This window comes from Neodiprion pinetum, chromosome 7 (genome assembly GCF_021155775.2).
Source record: "Neodiprion pinetum isolate iyNeoPine1 chromosome 7, iyNeoPine1.2, whole genome shotgun sequence".
Lineage (NCBI taxonomy): Eukaryota > Metazoa > Arthropoda > Insecta > Hymenoptera > Diprionidae > Neodiprion > Neodiprion pinetum.
The window spans coordinates 17763554-17787020 of record NC_060238.1 but is presented as its reverse complement, the minus strand read 5'-3'; the positions used below and the strand labels follow the sequence as shown (position 1 = coordinate 17787020).

Genomic DNA, 23467 nt, shown 5'->3' with positions numbered 1-23467 from the left:
CTTCATCGAAACATACGAAAATTACAGTGAGAGAGTATTTAAAATGAATAAGGAAAAATCAGAGAAACAATCATAACGAATGTAAGGCAATTTACGTTTACAATTTTTACATTATACACCTTTTGACAGGTAATTCGTGTATTGAACGAGTGAGCGATCGAATATACACAACGTGTTTTTCGGTTATTGCTATAAAATTGATATGGTAAGATAAAAGGTAATATTTACAATTTTTTTTTCTTTCACATCACATGACACGATGAAACATTTTTTTAACTTATATTGAAGAAACCTGTGTTACCGTAACGTCGAGTAGAAGCAGAGATGCAGTATAAGCGTCGCGTGCTTTCATGTCTAACATAATATCGCGACTACTTGATATTCGAATTTCGGGTCGTTGGCCAAAGGGTAGGTAGAAGAGAACGAAACGTTGGCGGGTTTTCGCTCAGAGAGCCAAGAAGTTTCGGGCTTTGCGAAGGAGAGAACGCCGAGGGTTGGGTTGTGGACCTCCGGCACAGATGTTGCGATATTAATGATTCTCTCAGGCATCCGAACCAGTATCAACTTGACGTCGTCCCGTGGCGTGTGTGCCGGATGACCAAAAGACGTCACAGCCTGCGCTACCACTTCGAAGTAATCGGCCTATATTCACCTGCCTAATGATGCGTGAACCAAATTTCTACCTTCGGCAGGGTCGTAAAATTCTTAATGAAAAAATAACCCCCCTGACCATTCGTTCTTTGGTGAAAATTGTTGTCCGTAAAAAAAAAAAAAAAAGAAAAAAATAAATGAATTCATTGGTAAATGGAAATTCAAACTAATGACAAATGGAAATGACAGTGCGTTAAAAATTTAATGTATTATTTATTTCAATCGGCATTCTTTGCTAAAAGCTCACAACCACCTTTTTCTTCGGGCCCAACATTATTTTCGAAAGTTTTCGAACGAGTAGTAATTGTTATGCGAAATTAGCGTAAGTGATTAGGACTAGAGAAATATTGTATTGATTACAAAATCATTACAAGGATTACATTTTTAATTTTAATCAGCATTCTTTGCTAAAAGCTCACAACCACCTTTTTCTTTGGGCCCAGTATTACGTGCGAAACTTTTCGAATGAGTGACGCTTGAAGAGTTGATTGTTATGTGGAACTAGCGTAACTGATTACGACTACAAATATTACAAAAATATTAAAAAACAAACCATTTTTGAATCTACTTTGCGAAAAATTTCTGTACGAAACTTCCCACACTCTGTTGTAAGTTTTATTCGGATACGGATCAGTGAATCGACCATAAGTTCACTGTTTAATTGATTTACAAACGCAACAAATTAGTAAATTGTGTAGTTAATTTAAACAAGTTTCTGTGTTTCTTTATAAATTTCAGTAAAATCAAACATCTTTAACGTAAATTTGAGGCAAATACATAGTAATCAATTTACATCACCACACCGGGCTTGTAAAATTGCAACCTGATTTCGTAACTTGACAACACTATTGTACGGTAAATGGTGTAAAAAATTTGCAATCATATTTAACAGTGCAACTGTTCCAAATTTCATATCAGCAAATTTTAGTATCGTCAGAATTTTAGTTTTAGCTTGTTTCCTGTTCCCCACCTTGCTTTACGAACGGTGGAAAAAGATGTTGGGCATATTTTCCGTCGATCGTGATCCATCCGTACAGCTTTACTACAAACGTTAGTTACGCGATCATCGATCCTTCCGTATAGCGACGCACCGAAGCGTGGAGGAGGAGAAGTTCTCCGTCAAAGTCGCTGGTTGAAATAGTTGCAGGCCACTTAAGAGGAAATCGGCGATTACGTAGCGACGATGGGAATAGCAGGAATTCTTGCATCGTGTAACCGATGCACGCGTTTCGGTGAGAATCGCGATGTGCTCAGCGAGGCGACTCGAAGCCCATTTCTCCCGAAACATACTTGGGATACCCCACATACGCAATGACGATTTGTCCAAATTAATATCGGATTAACTAACCAAATTCCCGTTGCTCAGTGGTCAGAATTACGCACCCTGCACCGGGCGACTAATTTCATTCGCCGTCTTACGACTCGACTCTGATTATTGTGAGACAACCTTGTCTCGGTTTACATTCGTCAAAAATTTCTTGAGCAGAGTGGAATATTGCAGGCATTTATTTTGCAATTGGTGAATTCCTCTAGGATGGCATTTCGGGAATTTCGGTTGATTTATTTTTTTATTTTTTTTTCTTTCACAAAGGAAATGTTTAAACATTTTAGTAGATTCTAGTTACGCGTTTCTTAGGTATTCCAGAGTAAATTTGGCTTATTACATCATCGTTTAAATTTACGAGGGCGATGCACGGAGTGCAATTTCGACAGAGTGTAAATGGGTGAAAATTCATTGCCTGCAAGGTTTTTCACTTCATATTTTTAGCGTAATATACGGATTTTTCTGGCATAATCTACTCGCAAATGCCGACAAATCGTCACAGAATTTTTTCAACAGCTTCACTTTGAAAGAGAAACGATCGTTTTTTATAATCGTGACAAAAAAATTAGCCCTTTTTCAACATAAGATTTAGGCCATCTCACTCCGAGGTGAGAGTTTAGGCAAAATGCTGTGACAATGTGTGTACGATACTTGAAAAAAAAAAGAAAATAAAAAAAAAAAAAAACGACGTCTAAAAATTTACCTTACGTGCAAATTTGAAAAATCAAAATTAACGAAAAATTCATTTAAAGTTGAAATTCTCAAAGAGTTGCAATACCCAAACTCGTCCAAATAAAAGATTTTCAGAGAGTTCGTATTCGAAAAGAGTAAAAAATTCGAAAATTGGACTCGATGACTTTGAAAAATTTTGTTGCATCCACCATCAACACAGAAAACTAGGACAGAAAAAAGTATCAAAATTCTGCGAGATAACGCCATCAGTTTTTAACGAAATTACAGAAAAACTGAACCGACGTCTGCGAATGAAAATCAATTATTTGAGATACTTCAGCAACAATTAAACCGAATTGTGTGAAGTTTTTTTTTTTTTTTTTTCATTTTTAGCCACCGTTCTTTCATCTTTGCCCTTTTCTCACAAATTTCAGCTACAGTTTGTGAGGGGAGTTAAAAAAAAATGCCAATTTCATTCACCCACATTATTAATACCTCTCTTGATTATTAATATGTTTTTTTTAACGTCAACCAGCGATCAATGCGATCAAAATAAATTTTCTTGAAAAATTGACGTAGGTATGATTATTCGCCGTTTTAATTCTATCCCGTCTTTGCTCGTTGAAACCTTTCCGATTCCCTCGAAAGTTAAGAATCACAAAGGATCGTGTCTGGATTTAATTGTAGATATCTATCCGCAGTTTTTTCTGCTCGTTGTCTCCACCGCCTCATCGAGCCCAGTTCTTCCCAATAGAGAGCGGCGTCTTGAATTGTGTTCCCACTTTCCTTCTTCGTCGGTAATACCGGAACTAGGAGGAAGAAGATCAGCTCGAGTATGCTTATCAGACTGAATCCCACGAATACACCGCAAATTCCACCGATGTTACCTTCAAGCATAAAAATGAAAATAAAAATATATAAAATAACAATAAAGTCGAACGACGAATTTATATCTGCTGTCACGTGTATATTGCATGATATGATTTTTTGCTTGTTGTTCAAAATTCAGAATTTGTTGTGTTTCGTTTTTTCTTTCATTTACAGTAATTTAATATCTATCCAAATATTTCGTAAATAATTTTTTATCCCAGACATACTTTTGAAAGAGTAAATTGACCATGAAATGATAAGAGACCTTTTTTCTAAGGCGTTCAATTCTCTACAAAAATATTAAGCTAATTATAAAAATCAGAATGGACAAAAACTATTTTTCCTGTGTTATTCTTAGAAAAGATAGAAAAGTGCGATGCTCAACCTCTTTATGCCGATATTGAGAGCTCAGATGTTAACAGTCGTATTTTTATACCTAAACGAAACTTTTTTTTCGAAATAGATCAAATTCTTTTTTTTTATTTTCTTTTTAAACACCCTGGCGTAGATACTACATATGTGTAAATGAATTACGTTCATTCGCATCTCTTTTTATCACCGCTTACGCTGTAAGTTGATAATCTAGAATATCTCGAATATAGAGAAATGACGATTCATTAATTTCACTCGTTGGAGAATTATTCTAATTATGTAGCATTTACGATTATACTATTAACGTCTTTTTTTTTTTTTTTTTTTTACTACTCACGTCAGAAAATAGTTTAAGGAATAGCAAAAATTTTCTATGGAATTCTTACATCACGCTGATCAAACGACACCGAATCTGTAATGAGACTTTGTTATTTAAAAATCAGATAATATAATGTCAATATTTAAGATATTTCCTTTTCTAACCAAAGAACCTTTGCCTCCAAAAAGGTGATGATGAATTATGAATTCATTTTCATCCGCGACAAATCGCCCTATTTTATAACCTCGATTGATCAGTGTTCGGTATTTGAATTACCGATTGAGCAGCCGATCGTAATTTATTATGAACACCCAATTGTGTACTGATTCAATTCAAATCTCCGATGATCATTGGCGGATTCACAAACATAACGTGCGGAATACCCGTTTAAAATAAATAATTCGTTGTCGAATCGTGAGACCCAATCGGATATGAATACCATTCACTTTGTAATCGCAATGAATTGATGGCGAAATCATCATTGCGGTGATGATCATTGCCGGATGATTCGAGTCTTGGATGAACGGTCATTGACTCAAAGATGTCACAAGTTTGAGAAAATTTAAAAATCACATTATATAAATCAACGGAACTCGAATGACTCAACTTTACGTTATTTGATCTCTTCTTTGCGGGTGGTGAAAAAAGTAATCTTATGTTCGTTGAACAAAATCTTTTTTTTTTTTTTGAAAATATCGTATCACGAATGAAATATGGACGTGAATCGTACGTATAATCGAATGGACTAAATCATTTTCAGTCCAAGTCCACCAATTGTTATTTAATATTTTCCATAAATGCTTTCTGACACCGAAACTACTTATTAATTGTTCGCAAAATGACACAGAATTTTGGTCAACTTTATCTCCATTAGTTAACAAGCCGCGGTTTATCTCAATAATAAGAAGCTATTGCCAAATGACGTTAATAGATCTTGTGAAAATATGCAACGATAATTGTCAAAACAAAATAAAAGAGAGATGTATACGATTGATTCATTTCAGAATTTATATATATCTGTAAAGTAAATGTATGTTCAGTCGGAGGGATAAATTTCGAACTGATTTATTTCAATGTCAGGAATAAATTGTCAGAAAAAAAGCATCGAGTCGAATATATCACTTATTTCGCGATTAATCCGAGCGTGATATTTTGTTGAATCAAAAGCTCTGTGTGTCGGTTCAAGAAATTTTTATCACTGAATTATAATATGCTTGAGTCGAGAAATTTGAATCTATTGATTGAACTTAAGTTTCAGTTAAATCGGAGGCGACGATGCAGGATGGAAAAACGTGACCTTGACAAAATATATTTTGTTGATTTAACACATCATTTTTCAAACTGAAATCACCAGTAACCGATCGCGTTAACTGAAATCATTACAAATACTGGAAAGTTGAAGAAATTTCGTGGGAGCGTTGCATGAAATTATAGAAATCGTTGTAAATTTTGCCGTAAATGATAAATGGTTTCAATTTTTAAAGATTCTATTGATTTCCGTATCATCGTGTAATTTTCGGTGATTTTTTGATTTCTTGTGATTTCTATCTTGTCCGGAAATCACTGGAAATTATAAGAAATCATGGACAACATTTGGAATCAGCGAAAATTACTGGATTAGGTAGATGACAATAAAAATCACTTGAAACAAATGCTAACGAATTGAAACCATTAATTTGCTTGCCAAGTAAATGGTTCGCCTGTCTTGAAGTTCTAACTTTATTCGACAACATCGATCGTCTTGCAATTGAAGCAACGTGGCAGCTTAATCCATCCGCAATTCTACGCATGGGATGAAAGTCGATGCATCCGGATTTCAATTGAATAGCATTGAAATATGATTCTATTTCAACTGAATATTCCGAACAATCCGTGCAAGATGTGATAAGCGATGTGCCTGTAAGCTAATCCTGGATTTGCTCAAGCAGCTGTTACTGCATATTAAGCATGAAATGATACAAACACCGAGCCCAAATATATTAATCTGAGAACCTTGGAACTATCTGGGACACGGATTTTATATTACCTAATAATTTAAGAATCTTTTCTGCACTCTTCAAGTCTCCTTTACTTGCGAGCTGACTTTCAGAAACGAAATCGAAATTTTTTTTTTTTTTTTTACAAGTTTTTTTTTCAAAATTGTAATACTGTGATTGATTCTAACGAATGATTTTGCCATCATTTTTTATAGTAGCGTGACAAACTTTTTCTATTAAATTAATTTAAGAAACATACATGTAACTATTATTTCAAGTTTTAATCTTGCGAGCAAATACCAAAAATAGGTGGTAAATTGCTTGAAATATTGTGATAATATGACGCCTTCTTCGACTGAAAAATGTTGCGAACCAATCAAATAGAATAAATGTTGCAGTAAAAAGAAAATTTCATTTCTAAAGTAACCGGAGAATTCTAGTAAAACCGGTATCGTTACAATTAAATGGTTTAAACATTGTTGAAATTACGAGAAAACATGTGATCTTCCAAAAAATCACCTCCATTTATGGTCATTATCCGTAATAATACCTTACTTTGATCAAAAATGTATGCGTTCAATTATTTTACACAAAAAAAAACTCATTTCACGGGAACACTGTACGTGAATAAATATTCTCAACCTTTATAAAAAAAGATTCGAATCACATTCCAAGTACATGTCTGTTAATTTACAATAAAAGCGAGTGCTTGTGGATTTTCAACGTGGAGGATGAGTTGACGGAAAAAAGGTCTTCGGTCTCCTGATAGAATCGTGTCGTTTTTTGGGATAAGCGAGATTAATTCGTTCGTTTGCTTTATGAAATGAAATCATCGATTAGAGCAGTCCTGACAAGCTTAATGTACGTGATTGTTATAATGTACTTATTGTTAGTGTCTAATGTGGCAAGATAGGAAAAAACTGGAAAGGCTCACTCACTCAGCAGCTCGTACCAGTAATATGTGATGTCCTGCTTCAATCTGGGTACAGAGTCATCTCCAAAATATATGTGGATGATGCTGCGATCTGACGAGTTACTGTTATTCCTAAAAGACATGAAATGTAATAGCATCGACTGCCTGAAAGAGGACGAAAAAAGAGGATAATAACTAAGGGTTGACGTGTTTCAAAGGATCCCAAAAGGATGAATCGCACAAATTGAACAACGTTCCTAATTTGTGATGGAAATGAAGTTGAAAAAATTTTTATAACCCAACCCAACATATCAAAAATTCGAAACAAGGTTTTACAATTAAAAGGCTTAAAATGATCAAACTCAAGTGTTTTTCATCCGATTTTAATATTTTTAAACTCATTTTTCTCACTGATGAATTTCCCACAAGTGGACTGAAAAACACGCGATAAATGTTACGTTAGAGTAACATCGTACCTCAAAAATGTAACAGTTGTCGAACATCTGTTGTACTTTACTTATGCATTTTGTTTTTTTATTTTTTCATTCCGGAGACAGCTATCTGTAGAAACAAAAATTCGGGGAACCTCTGGAGATCTCTGTGGTGAAAAAGACGAACTCAAAACATCGAAATTGGATTCAAAAACAACAGATTTCAATCATTTTTGATTCAGACGGTCTGGCCTAAGCGAATGTGCATTTAGTCTATGTAGAGTCAGACAAAATTAGATCTCAAATATTTTTGGTTATAAAATGTAGGGTTTTTAACGTATCATATCATCAACTGTAACCTTTATTAAGAATTCCGAAGGAAGAAATTCTGAAAAAATTTGGATGGAAATTAATCCTTCATTGTCACACTGGGTCAAATTGATCCACATCGGATTTCAGAAGGCTGTTACATGAAAACTAGCAGTCTGACATCAAGTAAAAAAATACGGAACACACTTCGAACATTCTAGAATAAGGATCCATAATTAGTTTTGGGAAAATGAAATGTCCTACTCAAAAAGTTTAAACTTTATCAAGTTTTAATATTATTTTACAAAATTGATGGATGACATGAGCATATTCGTTCTGACACCCGAGTTTGGTAGATGGAAGAAGAGGATTAATTTCTACCCTTTCTTCATCAGTTACAGATATTTATACCCGGTGGGGATCTACCATCAGTCTTCTTAATCTTCAGAGAATTTCATTTTTCAAAGAAAACCACACAAGTTCTTTGAAAATTCAATGCCGTTGGAACCCTTTATGCATTTTTATAGAACCTGGTATGCAACTTCTTCTCATCGCTGCACAGCTTTCGAAATATGCTGGTGATAAAAATTAAGCTCCTCCCATTTTTGGCTGACAAGAGGTTCGAATTTGAAATGTTGTAACTTTGCGTAAATTGCAAGTAGAAAGTTGAATCAAAAAGGATTTTGAGGCTGCAAATCTTGGCTTCATGCTCCATTTTCCAGATTTATTGATCTACGAATTTTTTCTGTTATGGTCCTATCTTTAACTCACCCGTTTGAAATTTGTAATGTGAACCTTCGATTTCGCACGATCACACGCGATGAACAGAATTCTTTTTTAAGGCAGCCGTTCTACAGGTTGAAATTTTCCCATCAAATGGTTTTTTTCAAATTTTGTCTGCAATTTTTTCTCACCAAGTTGTCCAATATCAAAAGAAATAGTATCCAGAAAACTTTGATCGTAACGGAAACCGAGTTTTGACAAGAAAATTTGTTCACAAAAAAAAAAAATGCAAACTTTCGATAAAAATCTTGAATTTAAGACCGAAGCTGGAGAACATAAAATGTTTTCCTCTGAAAACACGTGTTTTTGACTTTTCCTGAGCACTAGGCCTAGAACTGATTCCGTGACCAACAGAATCCGACAGTTTTACATCGATCACATGCTGGTTCATATTTTTTTCGTGATAAGGATACGTCGAAACTTCGAGCCATGTAAAACTCAGTTTGTACAAAATTTGAAAATTGATCGAAGCGTTTCTCCTGTACCGTAAGAGCTAAAGGTTTAAAACTTTTCAGATTTTAGCATCTTATAATTACACTGGGTATTTCCAAGTAAACGTCGCGGTATGTTGGGTAGCCTATCTCTAAGGGAAATAAATATCGGTAATACAGACCTACCAAGTTAACGGCAGTTAGCGCCTTTAAAGTTCTCGCGAGTGAGCTAGAACTGCCCGTGTTCCCAATTTGTGTGGATTTGGGCAAGCAGTTGTCTCGTTGTTTATAACCTATGCCGAAGCATTCAGTGATCGCGATCCGCGGTCATGTTAAAATTATTATGACTCGATTGATCTGTTTTACCGATATTTGTTCCCCTTAGTGGTAGGCAATCCAAGATACTGCGATGTTTACTTGGAAACTCCCGGCAAAATTGTTGAACTTTCCCAAAGATAGAAATGTTTAAATTACGTAATGTTGTTGGGAAAATCCGCTTCTGTGGGCAGGCTGGTGACACTATTCGAAACAAAGTAACGGACATCGTTACAGGCTGGATAACATTCGCTGCAGTCGATGCCTGTGACAGCCTCGTACTTCATCGGTCCGTAGTACCTTTCACTGTTGAGATTTGTTTCGTCGTCAGGAACTTCGTGAGGAAAGAGGACCCACCATTTCGCTGAAATGGAGCAAGTTTCGCTCAGTACCGAAGCCATGAGAGCAGAACCAGAAGTAGCGTCCTGACGGGAAACTTTTTGACCCTCTGACTACACGCCTATTTTTCTCCCTCGGATCGATGGATGCGAGAATTTGGCCAAATCGAAAAGTGGTTTCGTTCCCTGTGACGGCTATAACTTGGATGAATCGCTTCGTTTCGTTCGATTGACCCATCAATCGGCACCTTGACCCTTCATGGACCCGGGACAATTTTGACAAACACTACGCTGCATGGGGAAACTTTTCCTCAATACTTACACTTGCCTTGAGGAAGCTGGTCTCGAGAGGAGAAAATCAAGTCTCCAATCACTGATATTGAATAGAGTATTATGCACAATGTTTCGTAACGAAAAATATATTAGGAACTCTGTTGTACGCAAGCTGGTGCAGATATCAACCTGATGTGGTTGCCGTTCCGAAAACTATATACGCGTGTGAAAATTTAAGTTATTCGAAAGTAATGTTTCTAGTCCAGTCAAAATAGGAATTAGCGATTGAAGGTATTGTGTCCGATTCTTGTCTTTTTAGAATTATTATACTAAAGATAGTATATCAGGTTGAAGTGCGTACCGTTAATGCAACGATGCATTATTACCAAAAGATTGTTACTTCGTGACTGTAGGACGGTTTGAGAAATATTCAGTAGAGAAAACACATGCCTACTACTAATGTTTTGAAAACTCAACATGTTCAAAGTTGTTCCCGGGTTTCAAATGTAATGTTGAAAAGTTGCTCTCACTATTCGAAGTTTTTTCATCTAAATAACGCGGGGAGATTGCCATTTCTTTTTGAAATTCTTACCAATCAGCCCAATTAAAAATATTCAGGATATGGCTGCATTTTTGTTTCCATGGGTTTTCGACCCTCATGTACTCAAATCTGAAGTCGTTTTCGATCTGCATAACCGGAATTTCAAGAAAACAACAAAATTCAACGTTTTTGGCATTTTCCTCGAAAACTGCTATCGATAAATGAAAAATGACTTGACCGTTGTGTAGAGCGGAAAATTCTACATCGAATTATGTTCTCGTATGTCGAAAATGGAGTCGGATCAACAAATCAAGAAAAAAGAATTTCTACTTATCGACGGCATCTGGGGAATTTTTGTGAAACAATTTCTTTATTAAAAAAAAAGAAATTCTACTTATCGACGGCATCTAGGGAATTTTGGCGAAATGATTTGTTTTTATTTTTTTTTTTTTGAAAGTGAAAAAGAAAAACGGACTTCAAGTACATATTATTTACCAATTTTCATCATTTTTATTTTGTTTTGCAAATAATCTTAAATTGAAGGTTACTCTCGTGATTTATGAAAGAAGATATCTCTATTGGGGTTTTTTTCAAAATTTTTACTCTTCAGATTAACGCGATATAAATCATTTTCAAGGTTTACTTAGTTAAAATGTGTAAGGAATAGTTTTAGGACTAAAAAAATAGTCATAAACAAAAATCAGCATCGTAAGAACCGTCAAAAACTGAATTTTGCGTTCAAATCTTACACGATTAGAAACTACCAAAAGAAATGCCTGGCAGATTTTCAATTTTCAATTTTTTTTTACCCTTAATTTCCAGAATATAAGGCACTTGTTTTCATTTTCATTGATCCTCTAACAAATCTACAAACTTTGGAACCGAATCACAAGGACTATTGCTGGTGAATTTTCCGTTCTAGTATACGTTTCATATGATTCACAGCTACAACGAATGAAACTGTAGGTTCTAGAGAATCATAATTGTTCAGGCTTACATTTATTGCTGTTCAAACACGGAAGGTCAGTCATATCACAGGTTCTACGATCATCTGTAAATCGAAATCGCGTGTAAACAATCAATCACAATTTCCTGCAGTGTCTACAATTGGTCTTAAAATTATTTTCTATCTTCCTCTTTGTACACCTATTTATTAGCAATTTTTTTATTTGTTGAAACAGTAGAACGTTAAAGCACAAAGCTTTTTTACAGATATCAATCTACACTCACCTCTCTTAGGGAAAAAAAAGGGCAGGCAATTACACGTCTCCCATATATCGTCAACGCGACAGTTTACGATACAATCGCTGTACGTGTATCCGGTGAATAATTTTTGCAGCTCCGTATTAAATATGCATTTCCGCTTTTGTACAGGATAACTGATTATTTCATCAGGTGTAAAAAACACTATCGCTTCTAGCCTTAAATACGTTTCAGTTGACGGGGATATCATTTGTTCAATTACCCCACCACTTGGATTATCAGGATAATCTTCTGCATTGAATATAATTATCTAAGGACAAAAAAATGTACGTGAATCGTAAATTTTTGGTAACTCAATAAATGGAGAAAATTAAAGTCAACGAATTACTGTGAATCTATTGAATTTCAGTGATCAGTGTTTATGGAGCCGCGTTTTTATGATTATATTGTGAATACTAAGGATTGGCGCTGAAATTGAAACTTACAGCTTTTATGGTAATGGGCGAAAAATTTTATCATTCGAAAATTATAGGAAATGCATAAAATACAAATCACATTTCTACGTGGCTTAAATGTAATACAAAATACAGTACACCGATAGGTATATAATAGGGTGATCCTTATTTAGGGCTTGAACGGATTTTTTAACAGATACAGATTTTTCATATCCCTCACAAATTACAAATACAATTTTTACCATATGCACTTCCAATTGCAAGGAACAAACACAATTTGTATTCAACTCGTTACAATTTTTTCCGTCATCTTACTTCGACCTCAATACAACATACGTAAGTAATTTTGATTTTTTTTTTTTTTTTGCCCCAATTACAAATCACCCATGTAATTTTAATTAACATGCAAATTAAATTGAAATATAATTATTGTATGAAATTACAAATTGTAATAGGACAATGCCCAACACTAACCTTCCAACCTTTACCTGGTGGTATTGTGTAGTAGTAATCGTCAAGCAATGGTTCGATCAAAATAGTTAGACCAGTAGCAACTCCAGGTGCTATCGCTTGTAAAACTTTACTTTGATATCCGGTTCTGTTGTATTCGGATGCCCTAATTTTAAGAGTTTGGTATTAACTGAAATAACTGCATGCATCAGAAACGAGTCAATGTGGAATTAGTTCACAATATATAATATAATATCTCACGGTATAAACTCGTCATTCTGACGAACGTAATTGAATGTGCAGCAGTAGCCGTCCTGGGTTTTTCGAAATGTAAAAAGATTCGTACACGGCCTCTGCTTCCCTCGGTAAGTACAGCCCAAAATAACCTCGTGACACTTCGGCGTTAACTGGTGAAACAAACAAAACATGCGCAAAATTACGTATGACAATGAAACGATTGATTTACAGTCCTGCAACAAACAGGAAGCCCTGCTTCGTAAGTTGTGCGATTTTTTTTCTCATTGTCCTATATCCAATTGGATGCTTCGACACTGGAACTCATCGCGGCATGACTTGAATTTTTAAGAAATGGTAGGAAACCGGAAATATGAAACTTAACAAAGTAGCTCATCGGACAATTTTTTTAGGGGGTCTAAAATCGTCCAAAAAAGTGAACGTATTTGACGAATGGCTCCATAAACGGATGAATTTTTAATAAACGAAACGAATATTAAACTGTTACGGCACAGAAATCTTGGATCTGATTATGAGCAACAACCCGAGACAGAAATCAACGGAATCGTTATTTTAACCCTTTCAGTCACGGTGGGATTCTCAGCGTCCCACCTTTAAGACTTCCATGTCGTAGCCTTATCACAATTTATTTACAACTTCAAATGATCGTTGTTAATTCTTATAACTCCAAAAACCCTCGAATAACAAGTTTGATTGAATTTTGATAGTTTTTCGATTTTACATCCGCCATATTGGCTCCGCCATCTTGGATCTAGAAATTATCAAATTCTGACTTCAGATTCGTGATCAGCAACCCCGAAAACACCCCGAGTAATGAAAATCATTCCAAAATACATGGTTGAAAAATGTGTAAACAAAAATATTGTGAAACATATACAAGAGTGCTTAAAATTATTGTTTTACCAACTCATTTTTAGTGCAATTTTCAAGCAACATTATTACACATTTCAGATGTATAAGTAAAACTTGCAAAAAAAAAGTTAACAGGGTTCCATCGCACCAAACAAATATGTTTTCTTACTGATACTTTCTTATCTTGTCGATAAAATCGCATTGATTGAATAAGTTAAATTGAATCTAACTTTATCAAAACACGAAATGGAAGAACAGAAATTATGAGAAATGTTTAAAGGCAGCTGTAAATGGTAAAGCAATTTACTATTTTATACTAGCCGAAAATTTGCAGTAATTGTAAGTTCAATTTTTAGCTACAAAAACAAAACATATAATAAAATTGCCAATTATGTTCGGAGGCTAAGATCGAATTCATAAATTAACGACGTGTACTTTCATTTCTATGTATCAAAACATGAATATATACAGCAGAATTATGTGATACACCTACCTTTACCGACCGAGCAATCTCACCGTTTCTCTGCCTACATTAAATGAACAAACGAACGGAAAGGGTTCAAATTTTGACGGTGTGTCCCTCTTTTGTAGCGAAATTCAAGAAAGTTACAGCTATCCCGAAAATCGTTAAAAAAAACGTGTGATTTTTTGACACGTGTTGCTATTCTCACATTTCCCGCATTTTAAGGGCAAAAAGTGCATAGCTGAGATACTTTGAGCAATTGCGGCAAGAATCATGGATAAATTTGAGCCATCGTCAGACCGTTTTTGTACTAGGAATTGCAATAATTACGTAAATGAAAGATGCTCTCACAATCAGCTCAACGCACGGCCAAACAAACGCTCGTCGAAATTTGAACCCTTTTCGCTTGTTTGTTCATTTAATATAGGAAGAAAAATAGTGAGTTTGCTCGGTCGATAAAGGTAGGAGTACTACATAACCTTAATATACTAAATTAACCTTCTTTTGTTCAGAATCACTACAGATAGATAAAGCTTACGCTAATGTATATTTTCATGAGGCTACTAACATTTTTCATTATTTCATTGGGATCATACTCCCCGTTGTAAAAAACCTTGAGCATATTATGGAGAGCTTGATGCTGCTTTTCAAATGACACGTAGTCGTAATCGTACAAATTTCCCAAGTACCTGAGCAGCCCCAGAATCTCTTCTGACGATGAGTTTGAAATATTTGCTCTGAAACTGTAATGCAGAAAATGATTACGACGCTTTCACTTGACGGGATTCAGGGAGATAATTTTCCGTGCGTGTTACGGTACGAATTATATTCTTACATCGATTCGGCTAATGAGCTTGCAGATTTGTAACTAATTCGGTTCAAAGTACACAAGGCCAACGCTGCAAATTTCCAAATTTCATTACCTTCGGTCCTTCATGATGAAAAACAAAGGAACAAGTAAATGGTCACAGTTTACCAATCTAAAAAAATTAAACATTCCAACGTTATAGGTCATGATAGAGCGTTTCAGATACGTTAAGAACTATTTTGTCACCCGATGATTCACATTCGATGCCAACAGTTCCAGAAAGAAGTTCATTTCAATGAAGAATATTTGGTAGCTATTTTGTTACAAAATGCATTGTATCGGCAATCAAGAAATTCAAATGACAAAGACAGCCGGAAGCTTATAGAAGAATTAAAAACACACAATTTTTTATACTTTTCCAGTTTCCTCATTTTACGTGCCTTTTGAGTACTTTTTTCGAAATAAATATAGTGAAATGCTATAAGAAGAGAAGCCTTTTTTGACAAAATAGAATACTTGTTTTGAATTTTTTCATAAAAATCAGGATAATTCCTCACATGCTTACGAGGCATCGAATTTCATCAGACCTCCAGTCTAGTCCATTTCGATTATGCAGGTATGAAAAATATCTTCCTTAGATGATGTCACGATTATTTCTGAAATTGTCGGCGTTCAAGAATCGGATCAAAAAAACTTTTCTTGTGTGTCCAAAATTTAAGTAACGATATATTAACTTATTCAGTAATAATCTAAAAACTTGTTTTTTCTCGGGTGACTCCCATTTTTACAAAGCCTGAAAAAGCCCGATAAAAAATATGTAATATATTTAATTAATGGAAAAATCGAAGAAAGTTATTTTCTTCCTGTACCTAAATAAAGCGCGGACTTCGATGACGATCATAAAGATGATGGTGAATGATCATTACTGTCCTTATGATCAGTGTCCTTCGACAAAAGAATTAATTCGACACCATTTATAGCTGAAGGTGTCACAAGAACAATTTACCCGAGCTTCGGTTAATTCTTATTCAATGGTTGCATCACAGAGATGATAATAATTACAAACTATGCTCCTCGGATCTCGAGCATACAAAATATGGTAGAAATAGAGCGTGAAATAAAGTGCGTACCAGGAAATGCAACGTTACTTGTGGGATACGGATCATTGTCCTCGGTAGTTATAATTGGAGACCTTTTGTAATCGGCGTATACATCAAAGACGACGTAAGCCGCCCCACAAATCGTCATGGTGTAAAGAAAGACCCAAATTGTTCTAGGAAAATTGAACATAGATTAGAGGCAATGATGAGCAAAATTGTGACATGTACTAACAAGTACAATTTGTAATTGAAATCACAATAAAATACAGATCACGTATATAATTTGCAATTGAACGTAGTCGTAAAATAGAAAATACATTCCTATTTTGTAATTGGAAAAAAGAAAATGCCAATTACATTTTGAAATCATAATCGAAGTGAAATAAAATATGAATTATATTTTGCATAAATTAAGTTCCAAGTGAAATATAAATTACATTGTAATTACGGCGAAACGAGAGGTAAAATAATTTAGTATTACAAAGTACAAGTGTAATCTGCATACAATTTTCGTCTGAGTAAGAAAATATAGAATACAATTTTTTTTTAAATATTAAAACATATTTTTAGTTCATTTTACTTTAATTGCAAATTATGCACGTGTTGTAATTTGTAATCCGTAATAAAAATGCAATTAACTCCAAATCGCGCGGTGCCAAATAGTGATACACATATAGTTCGGAAACTTGTATTTCGTTTCCATCCGATTACAAAATACAAATGTAATCTGCATTCTATTTTCTCCCGGTAAAAAATATAGAATACAATTTTGAAAAAACTGAAAAAGTAATTAGTAATTTATTTTACTATCGTCATTGTTACAGAAATCAATTACTAATTGCAAATATATCTTGTATTTCATTTCTATCCGATTACAAAATACAAATGTAATCTGCATTCTATTTTCTCTTCATTACAAAATATATAGAATACAATTTTTGTAAAAATAAAAAAGTAATTTGTATTTCATTTGACTTTAATTGCAAACCACGCACGTGTTGTAATCTGTAATCTGTAATCAAAATTTGTTAATTACAGATCACGCGATGCCAAATATGATACACATATAGTTCGGAAACTTGTATTTCATTTTTATCCGATTACACAATACAAATGTAATCTGCATTCTATTTTCTCTTGAGTACAAAATACAGAATACAATTTTCAAATACGTGAGAAAGTAATTAGTGATTCATTTTACTATCGTCTTTATTACAAAAATCAATTCCTAATTGAAATTGTATCTTATATTTCATTACTATCCGATTACGAAATACAAAAGTAATCTGAACTCTATTTTCTCCCGAGTACAGAATATAGAATACAATTTTCAAAAAACTGAAAAAATAATTAGAAATTCATTTTACTATCGTATTTATCACAAAAATCAATTCCTAATTGCAACTGTATCTTATATTTCATTACTATCCGATTACGAAATACAAAAGTAATCTGAACTCTATTTCCTCCCGAGTACAAAATATAGAATACAATTTTCAAAAAATTGAAAAAATAATTAGAAATTCATTTTACTATCGTATTTATCACAAAAATCAATTCCTAATTGCAACTGTATCTTATATTTCATTACGATCCGATTACGAAACACAAATGTAATCTGCATTCTATTTTCTCTTGATTACAAAATATATGGAATACAATTTTTGTAAAAATAAAAAATTAATTTGTATTTCATTTGACTTTAATTGCAAACCACGCACGTGTCGTAATCTGTAATCTGTAATCAAAATCTTTTAATTACAATTCACACGGTGCCAAATACCGATACACATATAGTTACGAAACCAAGGTGCATAGGCGCCGCGCGGTGAGTCAATTTACCTTAACTTTATTTCTTTGAATCGGATCGAAATTTATCACGCTAAAAGTAAACGTCGTTTTAATCATCTCACCTCTCAAGCCAATGTCGCCCCGGTTCAGTGAAATACTTGCAGCCGTTCAAGCTTGAATTTTCACAGTAGAGTTTGAGCTTTTTAACAAATGGTCTATGTCGGACTTGTCCACGCCTTTTTGGACGAATCCAGCCGTTGATTTTTGGAGGATCGATCGTTCCGCTTACACTCCGCATATTATCCGCGGCAAAGAGACCGTTATGCGAATATTCAACGTCCTTCAAGTCACTGGAAACCGCAGGATAATTTCTCCGTGGGATGTAATCCCTGGATAATTCAAATCCAGCGGAGACAGAATCTCGTTTCGCGTAGTTCAACACTAAAACTCTAACCACGTTTCCCGGTTGTTTTCTGCCGTTCTCCGGGTTTCCTCTTCTGAATATTTCATACTTCGCCCAAAAATTCCACCGGAACTACTCACCACCTTCTACTCTGGTTACGCTTTTAGTCCCACGTGTTCGCCTTCCATTTGCACAGTCGAGCCGAAGACCAATGCCGTGTGAATATACCGTGCGACTGAAACATAACGCAACGAATCAAAAATTCATTCACAAGTAAAGACCGGTTCGGGTTCCACGACGACGACCGTGAGCAAAACCTTATACAGGCTTAATATACAAACTCCTCGATGTATTTCCTTCCAATAATTCACCATTAAATACAATGACGAAGTGATTTTTTCAACAAGGCGTGCATTAACGTGTGAATTATTTGCGCGATATCAATTCGACACGACAAACCGACAGCTCGAAGTAGAATAACTCTGAAATACTTCACGCTATTTTTCGTTTGCAGGATAACCGATCGTTTCAACCAGACAAAATCACAAGATCACAAATTTCTCAAGTTCTGCGTTGAATTGCCAAAATGGTTGGTCTTAAAACAACGATCATATTAATTTTGATAATGCAAATACAGAGAAAGAGTGTCGGGGTAAAAAAAAAAAAAAATACTTTGTTCAACTCGTGAGCTATCAAATACAATAACCACCCGAGGGAATGTCGTGAAATACGATCATGTACCATCACATAAAATTATACACGGTCAGATCTGAAATTACATCTGACTAGATCGTGTTATACCTGTACGGCCATTTTATAACATCGAGTCTATATCTAGATACTGTTTTAAATCCGGTTCAATTCAATTGTACAGGGTCAGACCCGATTACACCTGCCCGCATATAATTTCAGATTTTACAACGTAGTTATGTGTATTATCATACCCGGAAAGACATGATGTTAGTTCTGATCTTATTGTAATAAGATCATCAAAGAATCTACATTTCACATTAAAATTTATCAAAGCGATAATCCACAGCTTATATGTACGATTTGCATCAGACTTTTTTTATACATATGTACGTAAGATTATTAACTCCACGTACTACTAACGATAGGTCACAAAATATGCAAAATATGCACATAAATACGATCAAGAAAAAAAGAACACTATCTGATCGACTATACAAATTCGTTCATATGGGATCCAAACAAATTGTACTATAATTGGATGTAGTATACCCATAATTTGGATTGGGATTTCCTGTCGAATTTTCCATCTGATTTTTTATCTGTAACATGCGACCAGCGACGATAATCGAGACAAACAAACGGTCTACGATTCTGTGAAACATGTGGCTGTTTTTCTTTTTTTTTCCAATAATGGAGTCTAGATCGCAGGTTTCACACGTGACTAAAAATCACTGTTCACTCGACAATTGTATTTTGCAGTCCCGGCGATATATAACAAACGCAGTTTCGTGCTTTGTTCATCCGGTTAACGAGTGGTTCGTTTAATTTGCGCTAGGGGGCCATCCATAAATTACGTCACACGTTAATTGGGGGGGGGGGGGGGGGGTCAAAATCTTTGTGACGTCACATGTTAAAATTTAAAATACTAAAACACGAAATTTATATGCGAACAAAAGATTTTGAAAATTTTCGAACTTGATCGTTATTTTTATTAATAATAAATGAAAATAAAGTGCCCGATTTACCAGCAATAGCTAATATGAAGGAGTGGGTCCAAAGTGCGTGGACTTTTTTTTTTTTTGTTTCCCAACTGGTCGTTTTTTCTTTCCGTTGTCATAAATATTTGACTGTATGTTGATTTTATTAAAGATTATTTAATAAAAATAGGAAAAAAAATGAAAATAACTGTTTTCTTTTGATTACTTTTAAATACATGCATAATTTTGAAAAATTTGTGACGTCACATCAGGGGGGGGGGGGGGGGGTTTAAAAGTTCTAAAATTCGTGTGACGTAATTTATGGATGGCCCCTAGATGGCGATCGACATTCTCTACCGCTCTCGCTAGTACTGAATAGATGTTTAGAACGGTAGGTATCAGTGATATTTATGACAAGTATCATAACTAGATTACACAAAACACAAAATTGACTCGCATTATATCCGCAGCAGGTTACAAAATAATGGAATCATATTAGTTGAAATTTTCCATTTTTTCTTTTTTTTTTCTTCAGTACTCAGAATGTATTTGTTTACGTAGTTGCCATATTGAATAGTTTTTTTCTTCGCAGTTATCGTCAGACTTGTGAAAAAAAAAAAAAAAAATGCCATTACACCTAGTATAAAAAATTCTTCTCAGTCATGCATGAAGCTAGTAAATTTTAATTTTTCTATGCGTATAAATTGATTTTTTCAATTCGTATTTCAGTGATAACAAATTTTTCACAGACACAAGATTTGTCTGTCTATCGCGTGATGGTTTCAGTCGAGTGAGGAAATTTTTCAACTATAAAAGGAACAACTTAGAACTAAAAGCAAACTGGCGATGCTACTGAGCTCGAAAAATCACTGTACGATCAATTTTCTAATGCAAATGAGAAAAATCGAACTAGAAAATATCGGTAAAAATTTCAGTGCGGTTCGAATAAAAAAAACTGACACCAATTATTCATCAACGGCTAATAAATCGAGGAAGTTCGTAGCTCGTTGAAACTTTCACACGCAACCAGGTTACATACAGGTGAAAAAATCATCCCGAGCAGTTTGTCTGTAAAAAATCTCAACTAAAGTAGGTATTATTTAACTATAATAATGATTTGTCGAACATAGACAAGAAGAAAAATTTTATTTTCTTCACCTTTTTTAACAATCGTCTGATCCAGTCAAAATTGTCTTTCGATTCGCTGCGAATAACTTCAGATAAAGCTGTAAAACTGTTTTCAAAATATTAAATCGACTATTTGATCGCGTCCTGAACATCTACCTACAATTACTTTATCTTCGGTGAATTAAATTCGAGAATTTATGATTTTTTGCGAGTAATTCCGTGGCGAAAGCTTTCTGAGAACATAAATATTATACGTACATTTTATGCTGTGATATGCACAATACTCCGACGATTCCCCGCGAGAACTATTTAGCCGCACTAAGTTGTTCGTTGACGAGCAGCTGATTGAAACTAGATTTTTTTATTCACCTTGTTTCCTGTTTTCCTATCCCTATATTTTATTCCATGCTGCTATTACAAGTATCTACATATATCTACTGACTATAATATTTCATATTCATTGATCGAGGCGAACAAACGTGCATGACCTCCATTAATACAGGTTAAGTATTTATTCGTGCTCAATTAGTTCACCAATGATGGACGATAGCATATTGTTATTTCTTTCTTTTTTGCACCTTGTTCCTTCTTTCTCTATCTTTATATTTTACTTCATACTGCTATTATAAGTATCTACATATATCTACTGACTATAATATTTCATATTCATTGATCGAGGTAAACAGACGTACATGACCTCCGTTTGCACAGGTTAAGTACTTTGGTATTGGTGCTCAATTTGTTCGCCAATGACGAACGATAGCATATTGTTGTTTCTTTCTGTTTTCTCACCTCTTGATTCACATGCTTTTGACCCTAAATGAGTCGAGAACCATACCTCCAAAATGATCCATGAGTAATTTTGAAAATCTAAAACATGGCGTAATAAAAGATACAATTTACACACGTTTACTTCATCAAGTGTGATGTAACAACACAGATCTGCGTCTAAATGCTTCTTCTTCAAAAAAAAAAAAGATTTATAGATACGAAGATTTTTTATAGATATGATTTTTTTTTATTTTTCAAAATTCAGAATTCACTGTGTTTGGTTTTTGGGTTTACACTGCTTTAATATATTCAAATAGTATCTGTACGCACAAAACCAGTTCGAACTCGTGGAAAGAGAATTTGAAAGAGAAATTGTGAAGGAGAAATTAGAAAGAGAAGAGATTCACGGTGAAACTCCGATCGATCGTATGAAAATAAAGAAAACTACAAAATAACTAGAATTGTACTGGTAGATGAATTTTCTGACGATTTTAATGTCAGTATTGTCAACTTGATAACATTTTTTTTATAAATATTGTTGCTACCATTAACGTTTAATTATAAGTAAGCGAAAATAGCGTTTTATTTGCAAAAAAATATTACGTGAGAAGTATACGTGGTACATATTTTTTGTTACTATATTTCGATTCAAGAGCATCAAATCTACGATAATTACACACAATAAAAACAAGCAGACGAAAACAGTTTGTTCTTGCAGACCAGTGATAATCGAATGAAGTCGATGGGTACTCGTAGTTCCATAAATATTTGCTAACAGATGGTCATTCAACTTTCATTCGCGTATTCCAGCGGTTAAGGTCATTTAGCAGTCCTACCCTTACCGACCGAGTAAACTCACCCTTCTTCTTGCTATATTAAGTAAACAAATGAACGAAAAGAGTTGAAATTTCGACGGTGTATCACTCTTATTCGAATAAAATTTACTTAAACTGTGTAAAATGCACCCAAATTATGATAATGTTATTTGAATTAGGTGGATACGAAAACAAACCGGAAATCAAACACATTTTTATTGAATTAAGCAAATTAAGCAGAATTCTTGGCTGGTTGTCAGTATAGTTAGTCTTCGACTGAAGTACGGAATGGAATTCGATGGTAAAAAGTCACAACGAAATTAATTACCGTTTATCACAGCCATGAATACATTGAACGACAAAATCGAACTCTTAGTTTTCAAAACAACCTCGAAAGCTCCGCAGTAAGCTCGGAGTAAGTTGGCGCGTATTAAGAGCATATCTCTAACACAATACTTTTGTATTTCTTCGGATGTTACATGTAGTCGTAAATTTATTCGCTCATCAACCTACACATCAACATAAGTAATCAACAAAGGTTCAACACAAAATGAAAATTATCCGATAAGATATTTGAATATATCTCATCTCTTCTAAGAGATTGAGAAAATTGAACTATAAAAGGTTGTAGCTTAAAAAAAATTCAACTTGGCCGCAAAAAAAAAAAAACACTAAAATTGAAATTCCCAAAAGTGCGCCACGTAGCCCAGGTTTCCTTAATCCTCGAATTTAAAAATGTAACGAAGAATGCGTGACGGAAATTGTGTGATGAATGTGTTTACAGT

At 34.4% G+C, this 23467-nt stretch overlaps 1 protein-coding gene across 3 annotated transcripts; it reads right to left on the bottom strand.

Annotated features, from left to right (window-relative positions):
• Positions 1-881: 881 nt before the first annotated feature.
• Positions 882-21494, bottom strand: LOC124223064 (sodium channel protein Nach). Of its 3 annotated transcripts, none has more exons than XM_046634693.2 (12): positions 21355-21493; positions 18018-18533; positions 16135-16277; positions 15032-15095; positions 14765-14939; positions 12888-13033; positions 12651-12792; positions 11749-12031; positions 11516-11569; positions 9526-9730; positions 7123-7229; positions 882-3534 (listed from the first exon to the last, which is right to left on the bottom strand). In XM_046634693.2, exons 2-12 carry the CDS (start codon positions 18191-18193, stop codon positions 3296-3298), a joined length of 1734 nt encoding a protein of 577 aa, XP_046490649.1. In that variant the 5' UTR covers positions 18194-18533; positions 21355-21493; the 3' UTR covers positions 882-3295. The 3 variants fall into 3 exon arrangements, with proteins under 3 accessions (XP_046490649.1, XP_046490650.1, XP_068993919.1); XM_046634694.1 differs by having other exon boundaries at positions 3412-3534; positions 7137-7229; XM_069137818.1 differs by lacking the exons at positions 882-3534; positions 7123-7229 and adding an exon at positions 7241-7695 and having other exon boundaries at positions 21355-21494.
• Between the last annotated feature and the right edge of the window lie 1973 nt (positions 21495-23467).

Excerpts from the sequence above, each read along its gene's own strand:
- LOC124223064 (XM_046634693.2), bottom strand. The coding sequence starts at position 18,193 with ATGCGGAGTGTAAGCGGAACGATCGATCCTCCAAAAATCAACGGCTGG. Across the intron at positions 9,731-11,515 it reads GTGTTTGAACAGCAATAAAT|CGAAATGGTGGGTCCTCTTT; the intron begins GTAAGCCTGAAC and ends GCTCCATTTCAG. Across the intron at positions 7,230-9,525 it reads GATTTTCCCAACAACATTAC|GAATAACAGTAACTCGTCAG; the intron begins GTAATTTAAACA and ends CATGTCTTTTAG.